The sequence below is a fragment of the Pterocles gutturalis genome, unplaced genomic scaffold (genome assembly GCF_000699245.1).
Source record: "Pterocles gutturalis isolate BGI_N339 unplaced genomic scaffold, ASM69924v1 scaffold10844, whole genome shotgun sequence".
NCBI lineage: Eukaryota > Metazoa > Chordata > Aves > Pterocliformes > Pteroclidae > Pterocles > Pterocles gutturalis.
Window position 1 is genome coordinate 1 of NW_010135773.1, and position 17,422 is coordinate 17,422.

The 17,422-nt window shown below is 39.7% G+C and overlaps 1 protein-coding gene across 1 annotated transcript; it reads left to right on the top strand.

Annotated features, from left to right (window-relative positions):
• Positions 1-250: 250 nt before the first annotated feature.
• On the top strand, positions 251-16,482 carry LOC104468033 (beta-parvin; the record flags this gene model as incomplete). Its single annotated transcript, XM_010082034.1, has 7 exons — positions 251-309; positions 2,138-2,157; positions 3,939-4,000; positions 5,668-5,736; positions 7,882-7,983; positions 11,372-11,444; positions 16,045-16,482. Coding segments are annotated over 7 exons (462 nt in total), but the record flags the coding sequence as incomplete, so codon positions are not given.
• Positions 16,483-17,422: the final 940 nt, after the last annotated feature.

Consider the following 17,422-nt stretch of genomic DNA (forward strand, 5'->3'; position numbering starts at 1 on the left):
TATATATCTACACACACACACATATATTTCCCAAACATCCATTTGACTGTCAGCCTGATAAATGCCACTGTTAACGGGAGCGAGCCCTCCTGTGTCAGCTGTTTCACCTCTACTTCTACAAAACTTAGTGAGCATGCTTTATCCAGTTTTCTCCTCTGGGATTCTGAAAGATGCTGAATGCTGCAGAGCCCCTAATAAGCTTCTCATTTACTAATGCCGTCTCAGTTTCTAACTCCCTCTTCCTTTCCAGAAACGCGAAGGCCTCCTTCAGACCACTCATGTTACAGAGGAGCTGACAACCACGACAGAGTAAGCACAAAGCACTTTAGATTCAGAGTCTGTCTGTTGTGCACGATGTGAGACCATTTACAAAGACGAAAGAGAGATTTAATCTTCTCCCTGCCCCTGCCAAATTAGCAAAATCCCTTAATGTGGTGGTTTTTTTAACTATATAGAAATAACATGGTTTCTGGAAGCAGGATACAAAGAAGACAAGTATCTTCTTGACATTCTTGTGTTACAGAAGCTCTTAACTGAATAGTTCATTGAAAGTGACATTTGTGGGCCATTTTTTTTTCCTTGCCTTCTGGAGGTAGCCATGTATAACTAATTTCTGCCCAGTGCTGTTGCCTTTCTGAAGTGAAGGGACAATGTAGATATTTTGTGGAAGAATTAGTTTGACAAAAGGCAATTCTTTGAAATACCTCTCAAAACTCTTAAAGTTGTAGGGAGAGATGATCTCAGTTTTCAGTAGTGCCTCAGGACTCGAGCTCAGCAAAAATAATTAAATAAATAAACAAACCTCTTCCCTCTCCAGTTTTTGCGGTGGATTACTTTTCTTTATGTTTTTACAGTCTTTCTTATAAGGAGAAGGCTAGACGTGCACTTCATCTGCAAATAAAAGCTGAGATTTTTTCTTTGTGTGGCCTGAAGGCAACTCTTCTAAGAGGGGCTTACACGAGCCCTCCTTCAGTTTATCAGTGTGTTGGCTCCCTGTAGAGTTGGCTCAGGAGAAGGATAGACGTGCACTTCGGCTGCAAATAAAAGCTGAGATTTTTTTCTTTGTGTGGCCTGAAGGCAACTCTTCTAAGAGGGGCTTACACGAGCCCTCCTTCAGTTTATCAGTGTGTTGGCTCCCTGTAGAGTTGGCTCAGCTTCCCATGACTTTGAAGATAAATGAAGTACCATGTGGCTAGCTCAGTGGGAAAGATCTTTCCGATGGCAACGCTCAAAAATGAGATCATAATGTCTCCGTGTGGACATTAAAGATCTCATAGTGTTTTTTGTAGGATCAGAGCTCTGCCTCAGGTTTGTGGGCCAAAATTCCTCCCCTCACTCTTATGCTCTTGAACAGTGTAGTTAACTTGTCCTCTCCTTCAGATATGGTTTGTTAGATGTAATCTGTGGAGTGGGGTTTAGACACTTTTTAGCAAGAAAAATGTTTACAGATTTGTGTGTGTGTTTATACATGTATTTTATTAAGTTACTTAATATTACACAATATTGAGAGGTTTACTGTTTAATGTGTTGCATACCCAGATGTAAGCATAGCCATGGAAAATGCAATAATCAGCAGAATCCAGCATTCATTGAATACTTTTGAATTCCTCTGTGCAAATCAGGGCCTGATTCTCAGCTGATAAACATCTGGATATGTCTGGTGATGTCACTGGCTGTGTATATAATTCACATGTGGCAGTTTTATTTACATAACATCCAGATTTCATATATGTTTTTTTCTTCAGCGAGAACAGATTTAAGTGAGGTAGATAGCTGTGCTCCTTCAGAGCTGTGTGGTGTAGCATCTGATGACTACATTTGTGGAAACTACCCAGAAGTACATTTGTTCATTTACTCTTCATCATAAAAATAGTTTGCATAAGAAATAATTATGTGTAAAACATATTTATGCATATCCATTCATTTCAAATGTATCTCCCTGACATCACTGATAGTCTGTTGGGGACATTCCTGCAGCACGTTTGGTCTGGTCTGCAACATGCTGAGCCTCCTGACTTGGTAGGAGTGGTTAGCCCTCAGCATCTTGCAGGAAAAGGCCCATTAAGTCCATGGTCTTGTCTTTTCAAAGTAATTATTCATGAACTAACCCAATATTTTTGAATGCTCTGACTTGCAGGATGATGATGGGAAGATTTGGTAAGTAACAAAGTTGACTCTGATTTTTTTTTAAATTTATGTCAGGCACAGAAATCTTGTCTGTTTTCCTTCAGCAGATCAAGACAATGGATTGAGCAATTCTTTGGGGTTGGAATGTATTGTGGGGGCAGGTTTTGTTACTCCATGCAGATATGGAACATAATGGGTAGAACCAGACCATCCGGTAACTGCTTGTGCTGTTTAGACTGGTCTCTGTTGATTTGTTTTCATTTGTAAGTAATGAATAGCAAAAATGCTGCCCAGGGGAATTTTTCCTAGTACTGTTGTTAGTGGCTTTCAAGTAAAACTCTTTACAACCCCCAACAATAAGAGTTACAACTTTTTCATAACGTGACCATTGAATTTGTATATAAATTAATGTATGAAAATTACTGAAGCAAAGGTGTATGGTAGCAGGTCTAAGAAAGCTCTGTTTATCTGTCCACTTTCAACAACCAGCCAGCCCTCTCTAATTCCTTTGCATGGAGTGTCTTATCTCCTCCATGTTCACTAGATTTTAGAGTTTAGACCTTACGAACTGTAGATCTGGTCTTCTAAACAAAAACTAATTTTTTGGTGTTGCTGCCGAGAGACTTCTCTTTTTGCATTTAGTTTTGTTGGTGGCATTAAGTCACCACTTCTCACCGAAGAGATGTGGGCTCCTGTAAAAGACTGCATGTAATGAAGAACAAGTCATTTAGTTTCTCTGTTCCCCAGTTATAATATGCAAACACTACCTTTTTCCCTCTTGCAGAGTATCTACATTAATAATTAATAATGTACTCACAAAATAAGTAATGTCAGGGGGCTATAGGAGCTAAATAACACATCTTCAGATACCAAATGAATTTGGATAATAAATATGTTTGGTTTTTAACAATAAAAAATTATTAAAATGTATTCTGTAAATAAAAATAATTTTAATTTGAAAAACCTGTTAAAAACTATGTTGAAAATTCTAACAGCCTAAAACCTTCACACTTTCCCAGTGTTTTTTATCCTTTTTTTTTTCTTTTTTAAATGCAACTGCAATCGGTTAGATTTCTAATTTTTTCCTGTTTTACCTGATGATGACAGTTGTAATCAAAAAAACTCAATGTTTGGAAAATTTCAGTCAGCCCAAAGCTGCCAGAGTGTGAAATGTTGCACTAATATAGTCAGTTGAGTAGATTTTAGATTGGATTAAATATTGGTATAGAAAGCTTTGAAGGTCTAAACATAATTTAAATCTTCATACTGTATGTAAGCTTTGCTCTTCATATGCTGGTGAATCAGATTGCAGTTGTGTTCAGTTTTAAGCTTTACTGAAGTCAGGAGTACTACCAGTAATTTTAAATTAACTAAATGAATACCCAATTTTGACACTGAGCAGTGGATGCAACCATAGCTATCTCTGTAGCTGTGGTGCACCAAAACCAGGTGATAATTTCAGTGGCTCGTTGTTTAAGTTAGGATTGGGGCATAGTCAAAACTTGTGTTTCATTTTAATTTTTCTTCCATCTATGTGTTTTGTGTACCGATTACGAATGGCAGAAAAGGGAAATCAGTGAATGATATGTTTATTTTCAGTTGCCTCTAAAATCCCTGGGAGAGTTTGCTCTGGCAGTTAAATTAAATACCAAAATACATTTAGTTACATACCAAAATAAGGTGATAACTTTTAGCTTGAGTCTCTGTTACATGGCTTTCTGAGAAACACCTTTAAACTGGGGACACATAACTTGCTTCCCATACTTTGCTGTTGGAGGTATATTGATTTTTTTTTTTTCCCCTAAAACCAGAGCGTGATGCCTTTGACACACTTTTTGATCATGCACCAGACAAACTCAGCGTAGTCAAAAAGGTAAAAAACAAAATCCAAGTTTTATTTTCTATGTTGCTTTTTTTCCTATGCTTGTGGAAAAATATCCAGAAAGATCTGGAAAACAGCAGAAGTGGACTCTGAAAAAGTGAAAAGGGCGTTTATCTCCCAAAGATCAGTGCTTCAAGGGCAGTTGATACCTGGATTCATTGGCTTTGATCGGGCTTGTCTCATTACTCTGGTTTATTGGCCAACGTAGTGCTGCTAGATTCCATCAAAATGATACAGGTTAGTAGAAACTACTCTGCAAAGTATTCACAGTGGTACAGATAATCCTGACTGGACAATCATACACACTATTATATCCCACGTGATGTCCTCCAGCGAGGAGGGGCTGGGCTGTAGGCTAATGAGCGGCTGGCGGTGGTGACTCCTTCACTAGCCTCAATGGCAGGTAGAGTCACGCGTTTGTCCTCAACCTCAGTTTCCTTAAGAAGCACTGGCTGTTCGGTTTTCAGCTCATTCTTGTACTAAAGATGATCTTCCACAACTTGAAGATGTTTTCCACAGTACCCTGAAATGTGATTCACCCATAAATAAGTTTGCTAAATATAAAGCTTTTACAGAAGAGTTGCTTTGGTCCTGAGGCTCTTCTACACAACGTTAATTGATGTGGTCCTCTGGTCTCTCCTCCAAGGCTGAGCATCATCACAAAACACGCCTATCCAGCCATATTCTTGACATGGCTTTTTGTGCTAGGCAGAGCAGAGGGGTAAAGTAGCCATTGATCTCTGCCAGCTCTTGTTAGTTTTAGGGAACACATAAGGAAGAGACCCCACATTGTTCCATCAGCTAGTTCCAGCATGGCTGTTAAGCTGTTCATCAGAGCAATAATCTGCAAAGATCAGTGTTGCAATTTGTCCCTTTGCTTCGTATGAAACAGAGGAAGTATGCATTTAAAATAATGCTTTGAAATCTCTGCAAGATTTTATCTTTCCAGTCTGAAATGTCTTCTGGATAGTGTTTTTAAAGTTGATAAGGGAATTAAGTTGACTCTATCTACACAAAGCGTTAACACCCAACTCTGTGTGTCCCTTTTGGAAGTGTGGAAGTGTTGTAAGCAGGCTGGCAGATCTCTGTGCATCAGTACGTTAGTAGCAGGATCTTGCATGTCTGCTTCTTGCAGGAATAGAAATGCCAGGCTTGTGTTACATCCTGACTGTAATTTGCTAATTGATACACACAGATCACTCCAGGAGCAGAGGTGTGTGCAGAGCTGTACTGTTAGCATCTTCTCTGGGGAGTGTTATCTCAGTGCTGCTAGTGCCTTGCTCCCAAGCAGAGGCTCTTCTCCAAGAACATGAAGAGATTAGTGTGGACAGTAATTGCACATACTGCTTACTTCATCTTCACAAAGAACCCACAAAAGAACCAATGTCATCACAGCTTTTTCTCATGACACTGATTTATGTAGTAGAAAAGATAACTAGTAAGCAGTATGTAATAGCACCATCTGGTGACTTCTGGTATATGGTGCAACAGAAATGACTATATGAGTTTTCAGTTTTATGTACTTGTTTATGCAAAAGCAAATAGCACACGTGCATATTTATTAAGCTTAAACATATTTTAAAATACTATATTAACCCTTTCACATAGGCACTGACTGCAGTTTCTAACATCACTGGTTCTGGTGTTTTCTTTTACAGTCTCTGATCACCTTTGTGAACAAACACTTGAATAAACTGAATTTGGAAGTAACAGAGTTAGAAACCCAGGTAGGAGCCTTTGTCTTTTTGTATGTAATTTAACCGTGTAGATTGCAAATCTAGACCCTTGCTCCATAAAACCTTGTTATGGAACTGTTTATCTTTGGGCGTGTTAATTTATGGGATTGGGGCTCTGTCTTTTAAGTAGCAATGACATTCACTGATGCTTTACTCCTGTTTACATGTATTTCATATTGCTGTTGTTTTGTATTATAACGTGAAATTGTTGGATATTTAATAATGGTCATATTAATGACTGTAGAACGTGGCTGGGTTTCAGGGCAGCTTGTATCTCGGATCAAAGTGGAGTGCTGCAAAGCAGTTGCTATAGTTATGGGTGGATGGTGGGTTGTCTCTTTTCTAGCTGTGAGGTTTCATGGTGAACTGGTATGAGCTCTTAATAGCTGGCTGCCTGGGGCTCTCAGGAGGAGTGTGGACTGCAATGTGCAGTTCATCATAGAGATATCAGTGCTAGCTTTGATCACGTCAAAGTGGGACTGGAAACAATTTTGCTTTTGCAGCAAAGGCCTCCATATCCTCCCCTTTACCCTGCTGTCTCATGAGCACATGCACCATGCTTGCTTCTCAGCAGCGTGGATTAGCAACTCAGAGATCCTGTACTGCAGTGGCTTGACTGCCAGTGGTATCCAGGTTAGTTTGTTTAAAGCTACTGGAGGTGGCTATCAACCACCACCGTCTGCTCTGAGCTGTTCTCAGTCTCTAGTGCAGAACTGGCTACCGAATGTGCTTGGAAACCTTAAATAAATGTGAATTTCAGTTTCAATGGGGTAATTCTCACTTTGCAGGTCAAATTAAGCAATTTTCGGGCATGGTCTCGGCTATGTTTTACAAGCAGAAACAAATATTCTTTCCAGAGTTCACTGAACTGTGGAGAGATGGTTATCTTACTTTCCTGGTGAAAAAAGAAGCATGGCATCTAGAGAATTATACCAGGATATGGGTAATTGGTTTGAGCCTGGCTTAGTTTAATACCAGTCATTCACTGCTATTTCATAGCTTTGCTGAAATGAATGGGTGACTGGATCTGATCTGTCACAAGAAATTGTTGCTTGATGCCTTGGAAGTACCCAACAATTTATTTTTGAAAAGGTTAGAGGACGTCACATACACCGTATCAACAATCTGTTTTGATTTGGGAAAAAAAAATATTTTGTGAAGTTAAACTTCCTACCTGTGTCAGGGGAAACTTAATTTCAAGTTCTGAATAGGGGTAGAGATTTGAATGTCCAACACACATGACTTAAGAGGGGTTGTGATTGAAATGACTGGGTACTGTAGTAGCAGGACTGCGAGTATATAATGTGCAAACATGTTTCCCAGGAAGTCTTTTTTTTTTTTTTTCCCCCCCAATCAAGAAAGCTTTGTTAAATACTATAGTGAAGTTTGCAAGATTCCTCAAGCAAATAAAATGAGTGTAAGGAAAAGCCAGAACAGATAGTATATACCCTAACCTCACCCCAAAGTATTCCGTAGCTTAATAAATAGGTAACTGTCTGGAGATAAAGAAGACCTTGTTTTCAGTCCCTGCCTATTCAGACCAAATACTCTGCACAGTTAAGGAGTACAAATTGTAGATGACTCCTAAGTTAATTGCTTTTAATGTCTTCTGCTTAGAGCTACTTACTGTATGTAAGTAATTTAAATGGTCATTGGCACATGGTCTTGCATGGGTTAATGCTATAGCAATAGCTGATGGGCTTCCTTGTTTTGCTCAGGAAATGAGAGTGGGGGAAATAATGCTACCAGATGTAGGGAGAAAGCCTTGTATCCTGTGGGGTTTTTTTTCTTTTCTGTAGAGAACTGGCAAGAAAGCAGCTATATCAACAAGCTCTTACGAACGGACTGATTTAGCTTGCTCCACTGCATTGTGGTGATTGCAAGGGTATAGGTGAATCCAGAGTGCAGATGAAACAAAGCCCTGAATGCTTGTTACACTTGCTGTCAATTCCTTGCTAAGCCTGAAAGGAGCAGTCTGTGACTCCTGAACCATCTTAAATTTCTGTGCTAGCAAACAACAGTGGTAGAAATCAAAGTACATAATTTGGGCCAAGTATTCTTTGTTGTGCTTGCTTATGAATGCTTATTTGAACATACATGCTTTCACCTAGAAATGTAATCAGTATTTCTATTTAGTTTGCAGATGGTGTTTACTTGGTTTTGCTCATGGGTCTCCTTGAAGACTATTTTGTTCCACTTCACAACTTCTACTTAACACCTGAAAGTTTTGATCAAAAGGTGGGTAGAAATTCCAGGTTATATTTTTGCTTTGTTACTGCATGATATTTTCTAATCATTGTGTCCTTTCTCTTTGTGCCCAGTAAGTCAGAACGTGGTACATTCTTCTATTCAGGAGCTGTAGCAAAGATGCGCTGGCTGTGACGCTAGATAGCTAATACCACTAAAAATTCCTTGTGAGATGGATGGGTAAATTCCCCATAGTTAAACAAAAAGAGTATTCTGTTATTAGCATCAAATGACACATAAAGCTCATGAATATCCAGAATGAATAAATCAGTAATAAGTGCTTTGTACTGTATAGTACTTTGCATAATCAAAGTGATCTATTAAATTGTAGTACTGCCTGAAGTGTTTTTGTGCATGGGGATGCCTTATTGTGCTAGACAGGAGAGCTGATGCCTGGCCTTGCCTGGTATGTACTATGTAAAAACAGACAAGAAAGACAAAAGGTGAGAGATGGGAACCTCTGTCTGCATCCTATGTACTGGGATTGACATGGACATAGAGCTTCTTCCCAAAGTCACAGAATGTCATCCCTTAAAGCTGCCCCCTCATCTCATTAGTATCAGTTGCCTAATACCCATTGGTTATTTTTCTGTAGTCTATTTAATATTCCTATGAACCAAGCGTATAGATGTCATTGCCTGATATGTAAATGAGATACTGTAGTAGAAGAGGTGGTACCTGGGCCATGGTCTTTGGTTGATCTGGGGCTAGAAACTGTATGTTGAGTGCTCACAGGTAGCATGTTTTGCAGCTGATCCAAAGCCAAGATGTACGCCCTGATCCTGCCAGGGAGGGAGCATGCAAAAAATTACCTCTCTGGAGTCAATTTGTGGGCACAAACATCTGGTTCTGTGTCCAGTTCCTGGCAGGATCATTACCAACATTGCTGACTTTAACTTTGGAGAGAGTGTGCTACATTGTCTTTTTTGGTTATTTCTTCCTGTTTGGTAAGGAGTGAATGACTTGCTGCTGAACAGTGTCTCAGACGAAACAAGCTTTGAGGAAGAAGAGTGGATTCTGTCCAGTCTTAGATTGTCTTACTCTTAGTGAGGATATTAGAGATGGAAGGAGACAAAATAAGTCTCTTGCTCTTAGCCCCACACTTGCTCCATTGTCCTGTATCCTTCCTAATGTTAAGAATAAGAACAGTGCTTAACACATGTTTTATTGTCATAACCAAAAGTTTGCCTCTTTCTGCAGTTATTCCTGGACATACACGCACATCTGTGCATATTTGATGTCTGGTATCAGAATACCCTGAGCCTGGTTGTGCTGGAGTAATGCATCTGGCCTCTGCTTTTTGATCTGCCAGGTTCTGCAGTGGAGAGGCTGCAAGTGTTGTGTTGGCTGGAGCTGGAGGAGGAGGTGGCTAAGTCAGGAGTGGAAACACTGGCAAAAGTTAAAAGATCGAATGCTTTGTAAGGCTAGGGCTGTTTAAAATGGTGGGGTTTTCATCATGACTTCAGTGCAGATTGTTGCCGTGAAGCACCCCTCAGCAACAGTACGTGCTCTCTGAGGGATGGGACTTCATCATCAGTAGAAAAAGTCAGCTTTGCCTGGGTGGATCATATCAACATTACAAGAGGAAATTGTAATTTTGAAATCTGTGCCAAAAGAGCCCCGTTACAGACCCAGGCTAATGGGCTGAGCCTGCTGGTCCTACAGGTTATGTGGGGTTATGTACCTAAGGAGGTAACTAGTTGCTGTTTGGGAGGTTAAAGGGGCTCCTGAAGACAGGAAATCAGGCTCTGGTAAGAGGGGCTTCTTTAGGTATTAAGTTTGTGGATGGGATGGGGATTAGTTAATTTTGAATGTTGTATGCTGTACAGGAACTTGATAGAGAAGTGGGAAAATGGTTATCTATTACATCTTATAGAAGCTCTCCTTTATAGCTTTTTCTTGCTTTTTTATGCTAGTATCTTGAATTTTCCCCTTTGTAGAAATGGAGGATGCTGAGTTGTAGCCAGCACCTGCTCAGTTATGATGTTGTTGTTTTTAACGGCTTAAATTCATAAAGATCATCCAGTATTCCTGAAGTAACACTGTGGGTTTGTGTGGAGACTCTGTCTTGAGGAAAGGAGATTTGTAAATCAAAGAAGGAGAGGTAGACTCTGTGGCTTTGGGAAAGGAAAAAATGTTTTCATCTTGAAAGTGATTGGTTTTGTTACAATGAATGAGGAGGAACTGTAGCAGGTAAAAAGAGATTAATAAAGTCCTGAGCAATAAGTGGCAGTGAAAGGGGCCTTTCTTCCTTTTTGTAGGGGCTCTTTGTATGAGTTAACTCCCTGATTTTCAAGATGAGTAGCTTTAATTAAATCTCTCCCCCTTGCTATGTATCTCCAGAACTGTCACTTGCAGCAACAAAAATGCACAGAATTCATAATCCAAATCACCTTCCTTGAATTTCAGTAAGCATGGACAAGAAAGATGCTATGCAGATCTCTTTCAACTGTAATGTTTGCTCTTCAAAGGAGAGATTAAAAGAAGACACTCACTTTCTTGCATTTTTCCTTTTTGTCCATTTTCTTTTCTCTGATGTATGATTCTTGGTTGCTTGCTCAGGAAGCTCTTTCTGCAGAGTTGTTGTGCCTAGCTTGTTTTGCAAGCTCACTACACAGCCTGCCTAGGAACTGCCACCGCCAAGTGTTTTGATAACCTTCATTAAAGAAACTTAATTTGGCTTTTACCTCTGTTTTCAAGTAGAAGAAACCAAAGCACCAAGAGACTAAGGGATTAGCACAAGGTCATGCAACAAGCAGCCTGGCTCCTTGATGATTTGATGATGATGTTGTTTGGTATGCAGCTGATAATAATGCAGAAAAGACTAGTGTTTGAAAATAATTCCATTTAGTCTCCTTATTTATTCTCTCTTACGCACGCATATGTATTTTCTCATCTCTGTTCCACTGCATCACTTCTGTTACATCTCTTGTTGCCAGGATGGTGAGCAATCTCTTGCCTTGTAGTCGGAAATGCTGATTTTGGGAACAGGCAGGAAGAACTCAGCAAAATGCAGCTCTGTTGTAGTTGTTACTGGGAGCTCTCTGGCCTCTGCCACAGAAACTAAGATTGGGGCTTAATGGGGTTTCCTGATTCGTGTAGTACCCAGTCACATTTTTACACTTGAAATTTTGAAATCTTAAATTACTTCCTTTGTATCAAAACATGAATATCTGCCTTATAATGATGCAGGCTTTCATTTCTTAATCTCTCATATGTACTTTCTGCCATGCCTAAACATGTAAGTACTTAATATTGATTTAAATAGAATTATCGTTCTCTGTGTCAAGTATAAAGAGAATAAAGCATTTTAAAATTTTGATTAAAGGTTCTTAATGCCTATATAACTTTGAGATTCTAAACACTTTACCTCTTTCAGGTCCATAATGTTTCCTTTGCTTTTGAGCTGATGCAAGATGGAGGACTGAAGAAACCAAAAGCTCGTCCTGAAGGTATGGACGTGCCGTGTGGCTTTAAACTGTATATGAGGACGTAATGGCAGCTGCATTTCAAATGCAACTCCTTTTGAAGGCAGTAGCAGTAGTACTACAAAGTGGAGCTGTAAGTGTGCACCCCTTGATGGTTTTCCAAAGGATTCATCGTCTGTCTCTGGGGTGTGTCTTTACCTGTGTTTCTTGTCTGGCATAGGTTCACTGAGGTGTACAAGTCTAGCTTTAGTGAATGATCCAAGAGTTGTTCAGTGCTATATTCTAAATTCAGCTGGTGTTCTCAGTAACAATCCAAGAAGGAAGCTCTTCATGGTCTAAATCTCATAATTCCTACAGTTAGCTCTTGTTTGGACTCCTGTGAACAGATTTGAGTGACAGATGTCTGAAAGGCTTTCGTTTTTTTTTAGGAGGGCTGGTAGCAAACTCTGTTCTTGATTTATGTGGACTTGAGAGTCATAACTGAAAAGTGTAAAAACTGAGTTTTTCCTTTAAAGTCTGTGAATCTTTAAATTAATTAGTGATGAGTGTTGCGTGTAGTAGGGATAAAAAGAGGAATTAAAACTTCATGACTGCTAAATGAGCAATTTTTATTCCTGGTGTTACAAGCTACATATGTATTAGAGGCTTCCGCAGAACAAAGAAAAATGAAGAGCCCTGAAGAAATGTTCAGTTTGACTTGAAATTATACAAAGTGGTGATACTAAATAGATTAACAAATAGCGGAGCTGGTCATAGTGGGGGAAAAAAAGCAAAAGAAAATATTAAGTGTATATGTATCCTGTCAGTGCTGGTCTTTTAAATTTGAGGACGAAAAGTGCTCTTGAAGAATTTGGTGAAACAAAAAGCTAACTAGGGAAAGTAAAGGAGTGTTCTGAGTGTTGGAGCTGAGTCAGTGGGTATATGAGGAGGACAAGGAAACTGGAGAAATACAAATGCACAATCAGGAATGGCACTTTTTTGAGTGGAAGTGTTAAAGAGATTGCAGTAGGAGACCAGGTAAGCTAGATAAGCCTGTTTCAAGAGAGAGAAAATGTTAAAAACCTAGGAGAAGAATTCTCTAGTTGAAAGCTTGTCCTTTTTTCTGTTTTGTTTTCATCAGTTGATCTGACAGAGATTACTTTCCCGTAAGGGTATCTTACCTCCTTATGGTATCAGGAGCGGTAGAACACTGTGGCAGATCTTTTGTTTGCTTCAGACAGGGTGTATAGATTCAGTAAGCAGCAGAGTATGTGTAAGTGTTTTACTGATTGAAGATTTAATTATTGACAGAAGTTAGAGAGCCAAATAGTAGAACATTCCTTTTAGCTTTTTGCCACTGCAGGATGTACAGTCTCTTGTGTGTACTCCTTTGTCTTCTGTGTGTGTACCTATTCCTGCCGGCACTAGTTCACAGCTGTTGGAGTGAGTGTGCTTGTGTGGTGTGTGTGGTTGGAATTGCCTGTAAAACTGACTGTTGCTCTTGAATAGCTGCTCCTGTGGAGAGGACAGTAACATCTTGGGCTTTACTTGTCACCATAGTTTCATTGGATCCTCTGTAGGATCTTGACAGTCAGTACGGTAATGTAATACATGTTTCATAGAACAAGAAGTTGTTTTGTCATAGGCTCTGATGCTCTGCAAAAATTTTTGTGTATAGTATTATCTGTTAATGCCATACTGATCTGTTGTTCATTCCTAAATAGGCTGGAAAACCTGTTAGGTGAATCCATGTCTTTTAGAGTGAATTGGGTAGTAAATGCCTCTTGAATTAATTGTAGGATTTTAATGTAAAATGTTGTCTAGTGCACAACATCACAATTTTTATTTCTATATCCCGTGCTTTCTGCAGTGCTTGCAAGGAAGAGGTCTTGTTTAATACATTAGTGGGTCTTTGTACAGGTAAAATACAAAAATAGGAGCATACAGGACAGCTCCTCTTCTCTGTTCTTCCAGCCTGATTCAGTAGATTGAGCCAGCAGAAGAACTTGGTTATTGCTGTGTGTTGTAGTGGATTAATTTATTAGCCTCTAAAGACATCCTTACGGAGTGTGAAAGTTTTAAATTATTGGAATATTTTAAACTATTTTGATGATTTGTGGCCACTTTTATTTAACATTTTATTAGTTTTTGTTAGTAATGGTATAACTGTGCATGCTTCATCTTAAAATAAGAAACAGGAGGCTGAGAATATGCTTATTCCTGGGAATGCCTGTTAGACACTGATCAATAAGGAACACAGTAATCGCCCACACAGGGAGGATGCATCTCACACTACCATATTCTTTAATGCAGCAAACAAACACATAACAAGGTCTGAAAGTTAGGAAAATGTCAAAGTAGAATTACGGTGTAACTTCTGCAGCAGTGAAGGTAATTAAACCTTAGTCTGAATTGTCAAGGGATGGAGGTGGAATTTCTACCACTGGAAGATGTGGAAAGAAAAAAACCAAACCTGCAATGTCAAGCATGTATTTTAATTCAGCCACAGGTTGGTTTGTAAGCTCAGTAAAGGTTTTCTAAGGTAAAGTTCTCTAAGGACTGTGTTGTGCATGAGGTCAGACTATGTGACCATAATCGTTTCTTCAGACCCTAAATTTACGTGTCATTACACTGCCAAATAAAAGAGCTGAGTTTGTTCCTTCTTTCAGTGATGGGGCCTCCCTCTCATTCCTCAGGGTAATTACCAGGGGTGATCAACATCAGATATCTAACTCAAATTGCTGATGGAGATCAGTAGGGGTCAGCCTTAAATGCCTTCCTGAGGTCTGGCCCCCCTGCCAGCTCCTACTTGTGCTCCTTCTGGTGCCCTCAGCTCTTGCTCTGGGACTTCACTGCCTCTTGCTCCCAGCTGCTCTCTCCTTGGGACGTGCCCTCCTTTCCTAGCTTCCAGCGATGTTTCTGCTCTACCCTCCAGATTTCTATTTCTCTCCACGGGCGCCTTGATCTTGGTTTACAGCGTAGGCGGTTCCTGCCTCTGAACTGATGTCAGCCAGAGGCAAGAGCTGAACGATGCAAGACTTGATCACACCATGCCATGCACTGTCAGCTGAGATGGGAATTGCGGTGGCTCAGGGAAAAGACCCATCCTGCTTTTCAGTGGGAAGCTGACAATGGGTGGCATGGGGAAAAGAAGACCATTTTGGAGGAATGGGGCAAATACACACTACAAATCTCTGTACACTACAGAGCTGATTTGTTTGGGCCAGGTTTTTTTTTAGCATTTTCATAGTGCCAGCACTGTTTTGTTTGATTGTTTAGCAAACAAAAGTGACTGCCAGCATCAGTGGGTCAAATCTGCTGGTAGTTTTCTCTTCTCCAGATATTTGCCGTGATTTCCCAGCTTTTAGAAATTATGGCTGTTGCAAAGAGGTGTTTCCTGTGGCTAAATTTACATTTTAAATCCATCTCTGAGGGAACTGGTCTTGATACAGAGGAACCAATGCTGATTCTGGCTGTTACCTTACTGAGAATGCTATGGTAGTAAGCAACTTTTTGTAATATCTGGAGAAATCAGAAATGTGTTTCATATTTCAGTTATCCAGGTAAGACATCTCTGTTTTCAGGGTGTGTTACTTCACGGCAGTTAGAATCTTTCCTTTCTTGGGGGCAGGAGAAGATTCTTTTGCAAATGCAAAATACAAAATCATAAATGAGATATTTAAAATAATACAGGAAAAAGGGTAGGAAAAAAAGTTAGAGAGGTTACTGAAAATACCAGGTGAAGTGTGGGGGTTAGAGTGTTATCCGGTATGGGGTGGGAGGGAAGGGTGAAGAGGTCCTGGCAATGATTCTTCAAAACAGGCAGTAGATGTTTCCCCTGGACCTCACATTAGTTGTACTTAGTCTGTTAACTGTTTACTGTCTTCCTAGTGCTTTGATTTTTTTAATTATCTGTTCTTCCTCACTTCTGCTTCCATATATATTGTTTACTGTGTATTTTTTCTTCCCCCTCCTCCTTTCTTGCATGTTATATCCAACTTTTCTTTCCACCTCTTCAGCCTTCTCTGTGCTACACATTCCCCCATAGTTCCTGGTTTACATGCCTGTGGCATTTCCTGGCATTTTATTATAGTAATAAGTTGGGAGGTACTAGAAGAAAAGCTTTTTGTTGAGAACTGTTCCAGACCTGTTTGTTGGCCTAGCATGGCAAGAAGGGATATTAGATAATAGAAAGCTTTGAGTCTGCTAAGAGAAGTCAAGCTTTGTTTATTCATGGACCGTATCATCGCAGGGTTGTGGATGTATGAGGTTCAATATCTCATATGATGTTTGTGGCTACTTGTTTGCTGTTTCTGTGGCCGGTGAAGTCATTGGTAGTATTTACCAAAGCCTTTATCCTAGGTCTCAGACAGAAGTAGACTTTCTCTGTAAACAATTTTAGATGAGGAAGGGAATTATCTTTGTTCCATTTCCCAGAGAAGTTGGCTGTGACTGTATTATCATGAAGGTGTCTTGAAGTGCATCATACGGGATATTTAAAAAGCTTGACTTGGGGAGATCAGAACTCTGAGGGGTTTTCTGTTTCTGATCCCATTGGCTCAAAAGGTGTGGGGACTTTCATTCCTTTCAGGACAAACAAGGGAGAACAAAAAACAAATTAAGAATTTCTCCTTTTCTTCCACAGATGTTGTCAACTTGGATCTGAAGTCTACCCTCAGGGTTCTATACAACCTGTTCACAAAGTACAAGAACATTGAATGATCCTGGAAGCTGCTGGTGTCTTCATCCTTTCAACCTCCTTAGGCAGAAATTACAATAAACACACCCTCTGCGCGCTCCCGTTGTGCCTTATGCTATACTTCATGCATTCTCTCTACAGTTGATGTGGTCTCTCTGTAGCTGTTTGTATGACAATCCCACTGAAAATAATGCATGTGTATTCTCTAGTTCACTTGAAAATGTGTAGATATTTCACACTTTTACCAGAAGATAATATTGAATCTGTTGTTATCATCAACAAATGTTCTTTTGATAAAGGAAATATACCACTAACTAATAAGCAGGGAAAACATCAGACCTTCCTAATAACTGGAGACTCCTTGATTCTATAATAGGCTTTATTTTGCATACTCCTTGGTTGCCACTGGCATTTGATGGTTTACCAGGCTTAGATGTTAGCAATAAGAAATCAGCATTGGAATTTATTTAGAAGCTGAGCCTTTTCTGTTAAATAAGGTTTTTAATGTTCTTTTGGGTGGGTGGGACTGAGGGGAATTACAGGCACAATCTGAAGCTAATGGCAAAAGCTTCAGTTTTTGTGTTAACCTCATACTACTCAGTGTTATTTCCATTCAGTGTTTACACAGAGTAAGTCTTGCAATGGGAAGACCTATGTCTATTTTTTATTTCATCACCTTTCTAGGATGAATTTGGTTGCTAGAGCCGCTATCATCTGTTAAGCATGTAGCTTCAATCAAGTCAGTCAGGAGTTGATCAGATAGGTGCAGGATGGATTAATGCGTTTTTGCCCTCAGTCCTTTCTGAAATGTACGTGGGAAAGAATGATCTTGGCAGTTTAAAGGCTGACACTTCATTTCATGTAGCTAAGTTAAAGGGTGAGATTCATTCCTATTGGAGTTGTTGGCAGCTGTACAGTCCTGGTGGTCAGGCTTTTATAAACAGAATTTTATGTATTTTCTTTCCTAAAGAGTAAACCTTAATTCCTGTACAAATAAGAGCTTGCCTTTACTTGTGGATTGCGCTGAGCTATGCAAGACGTGGTATATACAGTGCAAGCCAATGATTCGCACTCAAATGTGAAGCTCTTCAGTGATTAGTTATGCTTTAAGCTAATTTCATCAAGTTGTCCTGTGCCATCCCAAAAAATATTCTGCTAGGCTCTGGCCTAGTGCTGTGGGTTTTTAAGCTGTTATGGATTTTAGTGGGAATCTGTTTTAAAAAAGGATTCCTATATTTATCTGGTAGAGTCTAGTTACCTCATAGTACTTAACAGGTTTCATCTGTGGAGCTCTTCCTGGCTGGTGATGTGCAGGTGTAGCGGT